The 17,723-nt window shown below is 40.4% G+C and overlaps 1 protein-coding gene across 1 annotated transcript in view; it reads right to left on the minus strand.

The window, feature by feature from the left end:
• Nucleotides 1–234: 234 nt before the first annotated feature.
• The window catches only part of GCP4 (GAMMA-TUBULIN COMPLEX PROTEIN 4), a 62,108-nt gene continuing 44,619 nt past the window's right edge, over nucleotides 235–17,723 (minus strand). Inside the window, exons 13-16 of the mRNA XM_088977809.1 lie at nucleotides 16,451–16,539; nucleotides 1,142–1,295; nucleotides 632–754; nucleotides 235–543 (exon numbers count right to left, since the gene is read on the minus strand). Coding sequence (XP_088833935.1) covers nucleotides 508–543; nucleotides 632–754; nucleotides 1,142–1,295; nucleotides 16,451–16,539 — 402 coding nt within the window. The 3' untranslated portion in view covers nucleotides 235–507. The remainder of the gene's footprint in view (nucleotides 544–631; nucleotides 755–1,141; nucleotides 1,296–16,450; nucleotides 16,540–17,723) is intronic.

The raw sequence follows: 17,723 nt of genomic DNA on the forward strand, positions 1-17,723 counted from the left end.
ATTTTCGAAAACATTGGTTAACGTTATAAGCTTATGCTACTGCATTGAAATATCTGGGATATGTAAATTTATGCAGCCTTCACAACTCTGCCACCCTGCTTAGAAAAACAGATGTAATGGATTGAGGAGTGTATTCATCTTCTCAAAAAAAAAAAAAAAGGAACCTGAGTGTATTCAGGTGCTGAGATGTCCAGTGTTCTCGTTCTCAACTAAAACTAGAAAAATCAGAACAAGGATAGTAATTTTCTCTTTTCGTCCTCTCTTCTTTGTTAGCAAGAATAATCTCATTAGATAAGTAGCATCTTTTTACAGCAACGGAATAAAGACAAAATCGAATCTCAACCTATGAACACCACTAAACTGCAAGGCACAACCAGTTAACGTCAGACACAACTTAAATACAACCTTTGCTTCATTTTGCACCAAACTATTGGCACAATCTGTGGGTAGTTGTAAGAGGTGCCGAACTGCCGGGCATGCTATTGATGAAAGCGGAAGGATTTGTCACTATCTAACAACATTGAGCACTCCTCTTGCAGTTGCCTGTTAATTAAAAATGTTGAAAGACCATGTTAGGGCTGGTTAATGATCATTCAAATGAGAGGCATTTGGAATTGTTGAAAGAGCTTACCTCAAAGAAGGAATTGAAGTTTAGGCGCAAGAGGAACCGCCTCAGAAATGGGGCACGTTGACTTCCAGCAAGTCTGCTGCTTCTTAATATAGTATACAAGGAATTTGATTTTTTGTTGAATTCCTGAGAAAAGCACAAGAACAAAATATTGAAAGCAGAGAAGGTTATAGCAGGTTATATTATTGCAAATTGAGTGGTCATCGACTCTCTACTGCTCTGGTGCTCCCTTCTGGGCTTACAGAAAAGCAGCCACACACCCACACCCACACCCATGGCCACCTGCTCAGACATGAAGTTGCACCATAGAATTTATAATGCATACCTGAAGCTTATCAGGGTGTGGGGCAAAGAAATCTGCAGCACAGAGCTGCTCTCTTTCTGGATTTCCCAAGGCACATACACCATCAGAAACACTAACATGGCTGAGATCTGTGCTGCAGATCCCTACACATAATTTCAGCTCTGCCATGTATACTTTAATCTTGTAACACAAAAGTGTCTTGATGTTACCTCAGTTATCTGTTCCAGTTCTAATGTATTTGCATTGCTGTCATGGTTTTCAATATTCCAGCAGAATTGCAGGCAGAGTTTCATTATACTGTCCAATATCCTTGACACAGATCCAATGTCCAAAAATGACTGCGAAATCAAAGCAGACAAGTATCTGTAGAAAATGTCCAAATTATGTCATCATTCATCATGTACACCAGCACTAATACAACACTAAAAACAAGAAATTCATGTATTTCACACCAGTTGGCAAATGCATAAGCTTAAACCATGTACTGCAACATTTATACATCACTAGAAACAACAAAAGCAGAAACTTGGTAAGCCTTGATTGCAAAGTCAGACACCCTACAATCCCATTCTTTACCAATTCACCTTCACCCGGAAAGTAAAATGGTTGAAAACTGTACAAAGACCCTACCCTCAATTAAGGGCCATCAATGCAGTCTTTGATGCAGAACCAAGATCCAAAACTCTCATCCGTCAGTGTCCATGAAATTTAACAGTGTCCATGAAATTTAACTGAACTGATTAGCAGATAATTTCAGAAATTAAACAGAAGAAACAGAGAATGCAACCCATCCAGAAGAAAGTTTATTCTTGAAACAAGTGGCAATTGTAGTCTCTACCATCTACAAATAGGTAAATCTAATCGTGACTTATAATAATGAACTAGGGTAGGATTTCAAAATTAAAGTTGTGCACAAGAGCCAAAATTTCAGTACCTATGAGCACTGAATTAAGGGCATTGTACAAGCTTTCTTTGGACGATCCATCTTAAATAAAGATGTGTATTAGATCTAGAAGGCACCAACTCATATCAGTTTCAATGCTAATTTGGTATTGAAAGAAACAATTTTTCCCTGGTCCACAGTTCACAGGTATAAATAATTCATGTTCTCCATCATCTTTACTTGAGCACGAATGTGTGTATTTGTGCATTGACACTAACACAGTTCTGCCAGTTCAGAAATAATTTTGTGTGACCGTAGTTCTTCATATACACTCAAGTAAACCCACCCCAACTATTTATGGCCAGATGGACACATCACATAGCAGTTCCATTTTGTCTAGAGCTAAGTCCTTTATCACTATTTCCAGGAAAATCCTTTGTCTTTTTCTTTTCATTTTCATATCGAGATCATCAGAATCTTTTAAATAAAAAAAAAAAAAGAGAACCAAGTTGCAAGTACAAGAAAAAATGGCAAACAAGACAGAGGAGCACAGATCTTCTGTGGCATTCCCAATTGGCCAATGGTGAACCCAACGAATTCGATGATGTGTCTCAAAGCCTGTTTTGACAGTTTCTCACATGTGAGAACTTCCCATGTTAAAAAATGGATCTATGACAGCAATAAAGAACAGATCATGGTGTTATGACCAAGGTTCAAAATATTGATACGCCCGATATGCCGGTAGGGGCGTATCAGGCGAATCGGTACCTTTTTCTTTACTTTTTTTTTGTTTTTTATTTTCAAAATCGGTTCAGGGGGGGGCAGTTTAGAGCTCCTCCACCCCTTGAACCGATCAGACCCCCGATACACCCACTGTACGGGTGTATCGGAGAGGTTCTGGAACGATACGTATCGGCCGATACGGGCCGATACATGTCATACTTTGAACCTTGGTTATGACTGGTGGAATCCCTGTTATAACTTCCAAAGTTGACATCCCTCTAGCAACTTCTGGAAGCACTTACCTCTATGGATCATCAAAAAAACCTGTTACAGTGGGAGGGCAAATTCAATTCAAGAACTCCCAAGAAAGCCTCAACTAGCTCATAGAGCACCTTCCCCACCATCAGCATTGATTCCAAGAACATCAACAATAACCAGAACAAAGCCATCCATCTTTGTGGGAAAGCCTCAGTTCTCATTAGGCTGATTGGTGAAATCAGCAATCTTGGATAGACAATTGAAACAATTCTCAGTTTTGTCTTTGATGTTCTTGATCAAGATTCTATCTCATTCTTGAGAGATCATCAGAAAGATGCCAGAGGAGGTGGTGGTGCTATGAGGGAGTCAGACCAGATGATGTTGCCTTACTGCTGTCAAGTCATTGCTGAATGCCGGAGCAGTCATAGGTATCTTTGGTGCATAGGCCGATGGGTGTTGTCATGTTGAGGGAGGTGGCATTTGAAGAAACTTGGAATGGTAATGAACAAATCATTCTTCACCATCTTTATCTTTTTTTCTTCAACAGATAAGATTTTCTTCTCTTTTGAGATTAGTGTTGGAAGTTCAGAATAAGGATTGAGAAAAAGAGAGGGAAGAGTGAAGACAAGTGTTTGTGCAAGGGAAGAGACAGGCAATGTGGATTAATCACAGAAACACGAAACAGTCAAACAAGCATGACCACAGCATCAAGGAAACATCAAGACAAAGCCCCATTTTGGCTATGTTAGATAATGTATGCCCTTAGCTACAATCAGATTGATGTACACTAAGTTTTACATATTAAATAAAATCAGTTCATTATTGTTTTATGTTCAGATTGGTAAGTTTCTGTGAATTACCCCTTAAATTGGACACTTATGAAACGTGTTAGCTTAGAAAGTACTCAACCATTGGATAGGCGGAATACCAGAAGGAAAACCATTTACCCTTGGATAGGTGGAATACCAGAAGCAGAAATCGGCGGGATCTAGACCTTGTTGAAGACAGTGCTTACTTAGGTGAAGAAGTTAGTTCAGCGAAGGTCTCCAGCTCGTTACAGTGGAGACCCTCGAAGAAGTTGCCGCTTAAGAAACAGGATCGCCGTAATCCCAGGAGTGTGAAGAGCAGTGAGGTCTTCGACTCTGATTCGGAAAGATTGACAGACGATGAAGATTTTGCTGTTTCCGGTTCAGATTTTGAAGAAACTGTTAGCTTGGGAAGTATCGATCTCCAAAAGCCAAGAGATATATTGGAAGAGGATAGTCTAAACACTGAACTGTTATTCCTTGAGGAGGAGATGGATCTGCAAGATTCTGGTACTATCAAAACACAGAGAAGAGTGAGCCTTAGCAGCGGAGAACAGATCTCTCCCAATCTGGGTATGCCATACAAAAGGCAAGTGGAGTTGGAAACACCGAAAGAGGTAAGGCAGAATGCATCCCGACCAATAGAATATGTGCAGCTTAGTCAGGACATCAGGCCAGAGAGACAGGAATCATTCTTGGAGCCTTACAAAAGGAATTACGCAGAGGGAAAGAGAAGTGAAGCTTTCTTGACTGTAGAGGGTGAGGAAGTATTGGTTGTACCTAGTCCGCTTCCACAGTTGAGTCTGGAAAAAGGGAAGGGTCTAGCCCTGATTTCAAGAACTGATACCCAGCAGCCAGTCCACATGCAACCACCTATGCTAATTCCAGGTAAGCCTGTCCATTTCGGTTTAGATACTAATTTGGGTTCTCTGCCTGTAACAGATGTCCTGGAATCCCGACCAGACCAACTAATTGGTAGTAAGGAAGTGGCCATTGACAATGATGGAGTCCAATCAGAGAAGAGAGTTAGCTTGTTAGAAAGGAAACAAGAGGAGCTAGAATGGATTTGGGAGCAGATTTGTGCCCTGCCAGAGGAATATAAACAGAAGGAGGAAATGTCAGAGGTGGCTCCAAAAAACCCTGAATCAGAGCAAGAACCAATAGATTGAGGCAGGAATTAGGAAAGGCAGTAGGAAACAAGGGTAGGAAAAAGAAGAAATAGTCTAAAGTAGAGAAACTAATTATGGACATCGAAGGGGATATCGAGTTCAGTGGTAGAGGGGAAAGAAAGAGGGGTTCTAAATGAAAGAACACTTTACTGGATGGCTAAATTGTTGAAAGGTAATGAAGATAATAAGCTGAAATGTAAGGGATTTGGGTAGTGCCAGAAAAAGGAGATCGATTAAGGAGTTACTTAGAAGAGAAAGACCTGATATTGTGATGTTGTAGGAGACAAAATTAGCTGAATTGGATAGAAGGTGGGTCAGGGAGATCTGGAAAATAAGAGGGGTAAGATGGTGCTCAGCTCTGTCATGGGGGGCATCGGAGGGAATAGTAACTTTGTGGAGGGAGGACTTCGAAGAACCAGTAGAGGAGCTAATAGGAAACTTCACTATATCCCTAAAATTCAGAATGGTGGAAGATGGATTTACTTGGGTGCTAACAAATGTGTATGGTCCAAATAATCACAGAGACAGGAATGAACTTTGGGAGGAGTTTCATGGGATTCAAGGTTTGTGGGAAGGTCCTTGGTGTTTGGGGGGATGATTTTAATACAATAAGATTCACAAATGAGTCAAATAATCCTAGGCAGGCCATTACAACTAGTATGGGGAAGTTCAATGACTTCATAAATTCCTGCGAATTACGGGAGCTTCCTCTACTACAGGCTACCTACACTTGGTCCAACTTCCAAGAAAACCCAATCTGCTCAAAACTTGATAGGTTCCTCCTATTTAATGAGGGTTGGGAGAGCCACTGGAGAGGTTTGGTGGCTAAGGCTCTACCTAGGATAACCTCTGATCATTACCCTATAGAAGTAGGACAAGAACCTCTTGGCAATGGACCTAGACCATTCAGGTTTGAAAATATGTGGCTGACACACCCGGACTTCTTGCCTAAGGTTAAGGAATGGTGAAGTGAAGAATTGAGAGAAGTGAAATGGGAAGGGGTTAGATTCCACAAAAAACTAAAAAGGTTGAGAGGCAAATTAAAAGAATGGAATAAGGTTCATTTTGGAAGAGTGGAGGAGGTAAAAGCTATATTATTGGTTCAGATTGAGGAGTTAGATGCAAAAGAATCCCAAGGGATGATGGATGAGCAAGACAGAGAAGTGAGGAGGAAACTGAAAAAGGAGCTAGAGGAGACTTTGTTGAGGGAGGAGATTTCTTGGAGACAAAAATCCAGACATAAGTGGATCAAGGAAGGGGATGGGAATACCAAATTTTTTCATGATTTGGCTAATGGGAGAGGAAGGAAAATTTTGATACTAAAGCTTGAGGTTGAGGGAGTGTAGATAACCTCTCAAGAGGATATTGCCAGTAGGATTGTGGATCACTTCAAATCCATCTATCAAAGACCATTAGAGAATCGGTTACTAGTAGGGGAGGAGAATTGGCCAACTTTGAACCAAACAGATAAGGGATGGCTGGAAAGAATGATTGAGGAAGAGGAAATTAAACAAGCTGTTTTTTCTATGGATAGGGCTAAAGCACTGGGCCCTGACGAATTTACAATGGCATTTTATCAGGACTGTTGGGACATAGTCAAAGAAGACTTAATTGGAGTATTTAGAGAATTTGATGATAAAAATTTTGTGAGTCCTGGAATCAATGCCACCTTTATAGCCTTAATTCCCAAAAAGAATGATGCCAGACACCCCAAAGATTTTCGGCCAATTAGCCTGGTGAGAAGCATTTACAAGATTCTAGCAAAAGTGCTCTCTAGGAGGATCAAAGTTGTTCTCCCCTCTCTCGTTAGCCAAGCACAGGGAACCTTTATTCAAGATACATAAATTATAGATCAGATCCTTATTGCAAACGAGAGTGTGGAAGAGATAAGGAGATCAGGCAGGAAAGGATTTGTTTGCAAACTGGACTTGGAGAAAGCCTATGACTTAGTGGATTGGAATTTTCTGTTGGAGATGTTGAGAAGACGTGGTTTTGGGGATAAATGGTGTAAGTGGATAAGAAGATGCTTACACTCTTGTCGTTATTCAGTGCTAGTGAATGGGATGGTTAAGGACTTTTTTCCAACCAATAGAGGCGTAAGACAAGGGGATCCACTCTCCCCTTTCCTCTTTTCACTTGTTGCTGATGTTTTTAGTAGGATGATTTCCAAAGCAGATGAGGAGGGCCAAATAAAGGGATGGAGAATAGGGAGCAGAGGCATTCCAGTAACTCACCTTCAGTTTGTTGATGATATTGTTATTTTCTGTGAAGGGAAGAGTTAAGCAAAGTGGAGAACCTTAAGATCTTAATAAGTACCTTTGAGAGGGTCTCCAACTTGAAGGTAAGTCTTGATAAAAGTTGTGTGGTTGGAGAAAACTTGGAGAATAGGGAGATTGAATCCATTGCAGAATGCTTAGGTTGCAATATTTCTTCTTGGCCTTTGACATACTTAGGACTACCCTTAGGAGCCAACCCTAAAGAAAGTAGTTTTTGGGCCCCTATTGTGGAGAAATTTGATAAGTGCTTGGCGGCTTGGAAAAAGAATTACATTTCAATAGAGGGTAGGGAGATAGTTAACAAACCAAAGGAAGAAGGGGGTTTAGGGATAGGGAACATAGTGTTGAAGAATGTAGCCCTTCTAGGGAAGTGGCTATGGAGATGGCCCCGAGAGAGAGAGAGAGAAAGATTATGGCATGAGGTGGTGGCAAGCATTCATCGTTGTGCAGGAAATGGTTGGGATTCTGGGATATCTCGTCGAGCTACCCTTACTACACCTTGGAAGGCTATACATGGTATTCTCCCTCGCTTCCTCAGTTTCATCATGTATGATGCTTGTTCTGGTAATGCTATTCTTTTCTGGGAGGATATTTGGGTGGGTACTCAACCCCTCAAAGATTGTTTCCCTTCGCTCTATTCCTTTTCCCTTTACAAACATGAGTCAATTGCAACTTTTCTCCCAAGCCCGTTAAACCCCTTATCTTTAAATTGGGACTTTGGATTTCGTAGAGGGTTAAGGGATGGTGAGTCGAATTGTGTTATTGAGCTAATTCATTTATTAGAATCCCCCAGTTCTAACCCCTCTTCCCAAGGATTCCCTGTCAAAGAAGTCTAGGCATGACTTATTCCCCCAAAAATTGTTGTATTCTGTTGGGAAGTCTTCTATGGGAAGATTAATACTTTGGAAAACTTACAGAAAAAGAGACCCTCGCTTTGTCTTTCCCCAAATTGGTGTTCCTTGTGTAAGGCTGAGAATGAGGGCTGTGTCCATTTGCCGATCTCCTGTTCCTTTGCTACAGCTATATGAAGGTGGAGCCTTTGTCTATTTGGAGGTAGATGGTCTCTGCCTTCTGATTTAAGCTTGTTATTCAACCCATCTGTCTTTGTTTGGCACACTAGAAGAGGTAAGGTCATGTGGAGATGTGTCAGGGCAGCCACTCTGTGGACTCTTTGGGAGGAAAGGAATGCAAGAATTTTTTTAGAGAAGGAAAGAGTGTTAGATGAAATGAAGGATTGTATCCTAACAAGAGCAATCCTTTGGCTGAAAACTATGGATATCTTTGATGACTTCTCCTTTGATGATTTGTGGAGAAATTGGCTAGTAATAGCCAACACTTCAACAAAAAATGAGAGAATTCTGTCAGAATGGGTTCCGCCTTTGGAAGGTGTCATTAAGCTTAACTTTGATGGAAGCAACCAAGGCAATCCCGGGCCTTCAAGTATAGGGGGTATCCTGAGAAATAAGGACAGCAACATAATTTCCCTATTCTCAAGACCGGTGGGAGTGGGGGATTCGGCCCATCTTCTCTACACTCCCCCTCAAGCTGAGCATAGATGTCAATCATGCCAAGCTTGCTGGTATCATGCTGAAGTTTTGCCTTGGGAATGCCTTTGGTGAGAAAATCTGTCAACTGTCCTTCAGATGTGATGAAAGGAAGAGACACTTCACCCGAAGAAACCATTTCCCTAATGAAGTGTCGATCAACTTCAATATGCTTAGTTCTATCATGTTGCACTGGGTTGTGAGCAATGTTGATGGCAGCCTGATTATCACAATACAACATCATTGGCTTGTCATATTCAACTCCAAGTTCTTCCATCAAAGATTTTAGCCATAATAATTCAAAAACCCCATATGCCATGGCCCTGTATTCTGCTTCAGCAGAAGACCGAGCAACAACCAATTGTTTCTTGCTTCTCCAAGAAACAACATTACCAGCTACCAAGCTGCAATACCCAGAGGTAGATCTTCTGTCATCAATGTTCCCAACTCAGTCAACATCGGTGTAGGCTTCAAGTTTCATATGACCATGCTTGGCAAACAGAATACCCTTTCCTGGGGAGCCCTTCAAATAACATAGGATTCTCTCTACAGCTGCCATATGAGTGTCTCGGGGAGCATGCATGAATTGCTAATGCAACTGACTGCATATGCAATATCTGGCCGAGTCATGAAAAGGTACAAAAGTTTCCCAAGAAGTCTCTGAAAGATTCCTTTGTCTTCTAACAATGCCCCTTCTGAGGCTAAGAGCTTATGACTCATACCAATAGGAGTAGCAACTGGTCTATCACCCATCTTTCCAGTTTCAAAGAGCAAGTCAAAAACATACTTCCTTTGGGAGATAAGAATCCAATCCTTGGATCGAACCACTTCTATGCCAAAAAGTATCTCAATTCCCCCAAATTTTTAATCTCAAACTCTGTATGGAGAAAAGATTTTAGATCATGAATTCCTGAGGCATCATTACTAGTCACTACAATATCATCTACATACACAATGAGGTATACTGCCAGAGGCCCACTCCTCTTCACAAAAAGAGTATGATCGGACTGTGTCTGCACATAACCAAAGTTAACAAGTGCTATTCTAAATCTCGCAAACCATGCTCTAGGGGACTGTTTTAGTCCATAAAGAGATTTCTTCAGCCTGCATACCTTCCCTTTCATATTGGTTCCATATATCCCTGGAGGAAGAGACATGTAAACCTCCTCATGTAATTCACCATTCAGAAATGCATTCTTCACATCCAATTGATAAAGGGGCCAGTCAAAGTGAGCAACTAAAGATAGAAGAACCCTTACAGATGTCATCTTGGCAACAGGTGCAAAAGTCTCTAAATAATCAATCCCATATGTCTGTGTATAGCCTTTTGCAACCAGCCCGGCCTTGTACCTTTCAATGGTGCCATCAGCTCTGTATTTGATAGTAAAGACCCACTTGCAACCAATAGGATCCTTCCCTTCAGGCAAATCCACCACTTCCCATGTGTCATTCTTGTGTAGGGCATCGATTTCAGATCTCATAGCATCCCTCCATTCTGGAATCTTAAGAGCTTCTAACACAGACCTGGGAATAGGATGAGAAGCAACAGAAGAGAGAGAGGCAAAGTATGAAGGTGAAAGCAAACTGTAAGAAAGGTGCTTGGAAATGCAGTGTGCAGTGCACTTCCGTTTTCCTTTTCTAACAGCAATGGGAATATCAAGGTCAGGGAATGATGAATCCAAAGGTGTTGAACCAATACCTGTTGTCTCTTCTGTGACTGGAAGTGTATGAGGCTCATGTGTTGTAGGAGAAACAACCTGCACATTTCTGGATCTTTGCCTTTGATACACCTTGGAGAATGGAACGACTGATCCACCCTTGATTCATTTGAAGGAGAGGCAGACACATCAAGGGACTCAACAGGGACAGGAAGAGGAAGAGCAAACACCTGTGTCAAATCCTCCCCCTATGGACAATGTCCTTCTGGAGAAGAACCATAAAAAGGGGCAAACTCATCAAAGGTGACATCCATTGAGACATACCGGTTGCCAGACTTTGGATCAAAACAACAATAACCCTTCTGTGTGGGGGAATAACCAAGGAAGATACACTTTTGAGCTTTGGGTTCAAATTTATGCCTTTGGACACTTGGAACATGTACATAACAGGTGCAGCCAAAGACACGAATAGGAACAGGAAAAAGGTCTTTGTCCGGATGAAGAAGAGTGAAGGGAGACTTAAACCCCAAAACTCTGGATGGCATGCAATTTATAAGATAGGTAGCAGTAAGTACAGCATCACCCCAAAACCTGGTAGGAACATATGAGGCAAATAAGATACTTCTTGCAACCTCAACAATATGCTTGTTTTTCCTATCAGCAAACCCATTCTGTTCTGGGGTCCTAGCACATGAGCTTTGATGATTAACCCCCATGTCAGAAAGATAGCAGGATAGGTTTTTCTCAAAGTATTCTTTTGCATTGTCCGATCTGAAGATTTTAATCCTGGTATCAAATTGGGTTATAACAAATTCGTGGAATTGTTTTACAAGTCTTGAAACTTCATCACAAGATTTCATCAGGAATATCCAAGTGAACCGTGAAAAGCCATCAATAAACAGGAAAAAATATTTGTAGCCACCCATGGAGGGTAAGTGGTAAGGTCCCCACACATCAGAATGTACAATATTAAAAGGAATAGAAGATCTTTTATTGCTCAAAGGATAATTGCTTCTACAAAGCTTTGACAATTCACAAGACTCACAATGAAGACTAGATGGACTAATTCCCTTAAACAATTCAGGGAATAGATGACTCAAGGCAGAAAAAGACAGATGACTAAAACAACAAGGACACAACATAATCTGACTAACAGACTCTGAAGAGACAGATCCAAGAGCAACATTCCCAAGATGATCAGTGCATTGTCCCGGAGTATCAAGCAGGTATATTCCGTTCACCTCATGGCCACTCCCAATCACCTTCTGAGACTCCAGATCCTAAAAAACACAGTAGGAAAGAAAAAAGGTTACACGACAGTTTAGTGACTTGGTTAAACTGCTCACAGACAACAGATTTGTATTTAGTTTAGGTACATGAAGGGCAAAAGGTAGGTACAAGGAATCCGTAGCCATGATGGTTCCCTTACCAGAAATAGGGGCAAGTGAACCATCAGCTAAAGTGATTTTATCATGTCTAGGAAGTAAGTCATATGAAACAAACAAGGTAGACAGATTGGTCATATGGTCAGAAGCACCTGAGTCAATAATCCAAGGGATCTTGAGATTACCTGAAGATGTAGCATGGTTGGCAAAAGCCCTTATACCTGAATGAGCAAATGCTGAAGCAGTAGAATTTCCTGAAGGGTTGGAAGGAGAGGTCACATCACTCAGCTGACTGATCATCTTCCCAAACTTTTCATATTCTGCTCTCATGGCTGCCAACTGTGAAGAAGCAGACATCTCTTCACTTCTGGCCTGGCAGCTACATTTGCACTTCCTAATCTTTTACTATCATGTTTTTTTCTGAAACCGAATGGGAACAAGATTAGGATGTAACTTCCAACACTTGTCTTTGGTGTGCTTCGACTTCTTGCAGTACTCACATATAACTTCTTTCTTTCCTGTGCCACTAGAAGTTCCAGCATTCCCTTTAGGTTTAATCCCCATATTGGCAAAGTGATCATCAATATCAGCCCCTTGAACCTGGACAGCCCTTCTGCTCTCTTCACTACTCACCAATGCATAAGCTTGTGACAAAGAGACACACTCCTTTGAAAGAATATTCTGTTTTGTGATATCATATTCTGGGTTTAGTCCAGTTAAGAACTCAAAAACCCTGTTCCTTTCAACCAATTTTCTGTAGGTCTCTGCATCATTGGTGGTGTCCCAAGTTACAGCTTCTATTAGGTCAATCTCTTGCCATAGGGATTTCAGGGTTGAGAAATATACAGCAAGAGGTTTCTCTCCTCGCCTTAAATTCTTTACATCACTTCTCAATTTATATGCCCGGGCCACATTGAGTTTTTGGGAATAGGTTTCTACAACACTGTCCCAAATTTCTTTTGCTGAATTCATCCATAGGTAGTGTTGACTGATTTGTGGCTGCATTGAGTTCACAAGCCACCCAATGACAATGTAATTTTCTTGCATCCACTTCTCGTAGGATGGATCATCTTCTGGGAGAGCCTTCTTACTCCCGGAAATGAACCCCCACTTTCCTCTACTACATTCATGAATCTTTACTGATTGTAACCATGCCAGATAATTAGTTCCATCTAATTTAACTGTGGTCACAGTCAATAAGGAATCACTTGGAGTCCCCTGAACCAGTCCATATTCAGCACCACTTTTGTTTTCAAACTCTGAGGAGTACAAGGAGGCAACACACTGAGTTCAGCTGACCACAAGAAGACAATAAACTGAGTTCAGGCTTCAAGAAGTAATCAGAAACTTCTAGGCCCTGTGCACTCAGCCGAAGTACCTTTTCAAAGTTGTACACTCAGCCAAGAAGAGTAAGTACCAATCGGTATTGCTGAATAGGCCTTTTCACAAACACAATGTGGGCAATAGAGACAACCCCACTGTCAAGGAAGAGAAAAGACCCCAAAAACAGTTCGTACAGCCCCCTAAAACAACCAAACAAGAGTAACAATACGCAGCCTTGTTACAAGGATGTTTCAACAGGTTTTAACAGTCCAAAAAGAAGAGAAAAAACAGCCCAGAAATTTCGGGGTTAAACCAGATTTAATGCAATTGAAGGTAGTACGGAACAGCTAGGATTTTCGGACACTTCAACAGTCCAAACACAATCGAAGGTAATACAAAACAGAACCAGAAAACTGAGCACAACTTACTGTTCGAGCTTCAACAGTCCAAACACAGTCGAGCTTCAAGACAGAACCGAGTTGTTCCCCTTCCCCACTTTTTTTCTTCTTCTCTGATTCTTCCTGGTCACCGAACCCCTTCTCCAAGAGATTCCAGCCTTGGGCTCGTCCAATGACCTCCAAGAATCAGGCAGTACGTGACTAAGCCTCCAGCCCTAGGATATTCAAGTTCAAATACGCTCTGATACCATGAAGAAACTGAAGAGAGGAGAGTTGAGGGTTCTACAATGAGGGTCTGAGAAGAGGATTTCGAACTCACCCTCTCTCAGCCCCCTAACACTATTTTATTAGATATATTTGAATAATTACAAGGAGGCCCTTAGTTGGGCAAGAATTTACAAAGAACTTAATATTGATAGGATGGGCCCAAAATAAGGCACATTACAGAAAAGAAATATAAATAACAAGAAGAATAAACAACCTATGGTCCATTCAGCCCATCTTCTCTACAGATACCACCATTTGGGGCTACAAAGATCTCATCAAAAAAGTAAAGTGGTTAACCAGCAATATGAGAGTTGAGGTAAAATGGGTCAGTAGGTCTGCTAATTCTTTGGCTGATGCTCTAGCCAAACAGGGGGTTTCTAGGGAAGATCTTTTTTGTACTTCTACGTAAGTTGTTATTAATTCGAAAATCTGTACTTAACCAGCCCGGAGAGGTTGCAACTTGTACCTTTCCAGGAGGACTTTGTACTATTTTTATTGCTGATTTATAAAACCATTTCAATTATCAAAAAAAAAAAAAAGCATTCAACCATTGGATAAACTTTGGGAGTTTATCCTAACAAGGCTGACACCGATGTGCTGCCAAATTGGTGGAGCAACTTGTCTCAGCTGTTACGTTTAGACCCTAAGTATAGACAATGGGTGTTTGTAAGAAACACTTAACATGGACCAATTTCCACTTGTGCCCTGGACCTTGGAGATAGATGAGCAAAACTAGAAAGTTGCACTTAACCCCAGACTTGATAATGATACTATAGGTCTTAGACTGAGCTACCTTTGATATGCCAACCAATGAAACCCACATAAGGTCAAATACCTTGTTAGAGCAGTTTAGGATATTACCTAAGTGGGCTATCATGATAGGATTAGCCCCTTTGTCAAACAAAGTGAATATCAGGGTTTACATTCTCGTTTATGGAAACCTAAAACTATCGGTAGTAGATTTCAACTATATTTGAAATTTCTTTGCAAAATGTATTTATACTTATATTATGTCATTTTCTGCAAATGGTTTGCAAAAGGTTTTAATCCTAGGCTCTATCTGAGTAGAGGGTGTGACACTGCATTTTACAGTCAAGGAAGAGGTCCTTCCCTGTGAGCAATGTTTTGATTATTTAAGGCTGAGATGTTAGGGGCAAGAGGCCATTACAGTGTTGAAACCTAATGGGCTTTATCTCATATCAATCCATTATCCTTGGGCTTCATAAGGTGGTTGAAACAAAGGAATACTTAGACTTAAGTGTTGAGCCCAAACTGAGCCCAATTCAATTGGCTCAGGGGCCCACTACCCTTGTGTGGTGAATTTGGGCTATGCCTCTCCAAGCATGGGCTGAACCAATGTGGGCTGATATGAGACCTTTGTGGGTCCCACACAATACATTAGTCAAGCCCAATAAGGCTTGCAACAGTTATGTACATGAACCACTTAAAGAAATGGGCCTTAGCCCATTCCTAGTAAGACTAGTTAGATTAGTCACATGACAACTTGTCAAATACGTGGTTTTGTCATTACCTCTTAAGTTCTGAACTGTAAGGGGTTTGCTTGTTCTATCTTGTGTAGTTTTTGTAGGGTTGATAATGAATTGATTATGCACCTCTTTTCTTTGCCCTTTTGCTAGAGTAATCCGGTTCTAATGGGAAGCCTTATAGGGGTGGGGCAAAATTCTATGCTGGAGATTATCTCCTCTGCTTTTGTCTCCCTTAATAATAAACAAGATTGGGTAGGGTTTCTATTGTGGTTGTCTATAATTGCTTATCATATTTGGTGGTTCAGAAATGATATCATTTTTAGAGGAAAATCTTGGACAGCTCAGCAAGCTTTCTATTACATTCGAAAAGCGATGAATGATGTCTTCAGTATTTTGAATAACCAGGAAGATAATGATGATTTTACTAGTAAGCAAGTATATATCACCCCATCTCGGTGATCTTTAAGTAATGGGGCACATTATTTATTTTTATGTGATGGGAGTGTTTGTCCTAATGGTCATGGGGCCTTTGCTTTTGTTTGTCTGACTAACACAGGCTGTCAAGCTCTTTTCTGGCTGCTGTAGGGAGGAAATCTCAGGTAGCTGGTTCGGTGTTACAGATGGAATTGAGTGTGATCCAGGCTGCTTTATCTTTTGCTGTTGAACGTTGTCCCAAGAATATTTGTCTTTTCTGATAATTTAAATGCTGTAAATATTCTAAATTCTGGGGATGTTCGTGTTACCCTGGAGTTATGGCAGCTGGTGGACCATATCAAGTTTTTGTCTGTTAATCTTTCTGTGACTTAAAGGTTTATTCCAAGGGACAGGAATGGTTTGGCCCATGAAATTGCTAAAAAGGGCTCAAACTCTTAATAGGGAGGTTGCTTGTTTTGACTTACCTCCTTTCCTAAGCACGATGTACTCAAGCTTTTTGTTGGAATGGTAATTTTACTTTCCATCAAAAAAAAATAATGGTGAACAGTGTAGAAGGCACAATCCTAGATTTTGAATCATTAATTCCAGAAAACACCTTGATCAAAGGGTCTTCAGAGCAACATAAGCTGTGTTTGGTTTTTTAGGAAATAAAGGAGAAATGACAAGTAGGGAAAGTTCAAAAGGAACTTGGGTTTGCCTCAACTTTCCAATTCTCTCTTATTTTCTATAAAAACAAACATAGCTTTAACAGACAGGAGAAAGTATTAAATGTCGGTTTTTCCCGAGTCTGGGTCTTCAACTTTAAATAATCTACTTCGATAATTACAAGAGGGAAATTAATGATAAAAGAAAAATAAGAAATAGTAGTATCAATGATAGTATTCAAAAGCAATTTACTTTACTTACTCTTGATGAAAGCCCACAAGTTCAGTGAAATCATGAGAATCGTGCACACGTTCTTGTAAAAGGTTCCATTGAGATTCTATCACATCCACCTGAAAAAGAAAAGAAAAGATTGAACCTATCTATGAGCAAATAAAAGCCACAAGTTGTTCAACAAATAGAGGGGCTATTAGCATCTCAAAAGTTTATTGAAGTTCAAAACCCACCCTGTTGTCTAACAGCAAGAAATCTAAAACTGAACCAACTAAAGACATCTATTCAATCCTTAGTCCTTACCAATTGATGCTTTACGATGCACACAATTGATAAAGTAGCAAGTAAAGCATTTTAAAATTGAAAGTGGATATGGCTTTAAATAGAACAGATTGGCAAAACAGGATTCATGAGCCGACCCCATATAGTTGGTATAAGGCATGGGTGATGATAGCAGTGTCCCCACACGAGTTGTTTAGGTCTCTGTCATCAATATATTTTCCGATTATATTAAAATGTCTATGCTCAATGTAGCAAGGATATTTTAGTCATTGTACTGTGCTTATATTGAATAAAAGAGAAAGGAATAGGCTGTGTGCAAGGCTATATTCCAGCTTCCCCCAAAGTAAATAGTAGAAATCACTGATTGCAGATTTAGTCAAATTTCTTGTGAAGGGAAAGAGGAGGAAGATAAAGATATCAGCAGTAGAGAAGAAAAGAGAAGGAGAAAAGAGTAGGAAGTCAACCAGGATTCTTAGATTAACCCTAGCCGCCAACCCCTCATTATATTTATACTTAACTTAAAGGATGAGATATTACAAGGATGCCCTTAGTAGGGCGGCTACTAATGTAGCTGAACAGTCACAACTTAAAAACATAAACTAATGGGCCTAAAGCCCAACAACTTCCTAACTAAATAACTTAAAATAAGAATAAAAACAACTAGGCCCAACTCAACATAAATGTAGGAAAATTTCCCCAAATTCTAATTATCAATGAAAGTTACTGTCAAAGATAATCACTGGGGAAATGAATATGGGGATTTGGAAAAGAAAGAGACAGTTGGTGGAGGAAATTATTGGCAGCCAAGTATGAAACTGACAGAGGTGACTGGATAAACATTTCAAACTTCTCTTCTCTGGGATGTTCTTTATGGAAGAAAGTTACAGAAATTTTTCCTCTTCTAAACAGTGGTCTATCTCCTAAACTGTGTTCTGGTCATCGGCTGAAATTCTGGAAAGACAAATGGTGCAACAGCAGGTCTTTAGAAGAGCTGTTCCCCCAGTTATACCAACTTGCAGAG

This window comes from Nelumbo lutea, chromosome 3, assembly GCF_056320005.1.
Source record: "Nelumbo lutea isolate HS-2025 chromosome 3, American lotus-T2T, whole genome shotgun sequence".
In the NCBI taxonomy this organism is placed as follows: Eukaryota; Viridiplantae; Streptophyta; class Magnoliopsida; order Proteales; family Nelumbonaceae; genus Nelumbo; species Nelumbo lutea.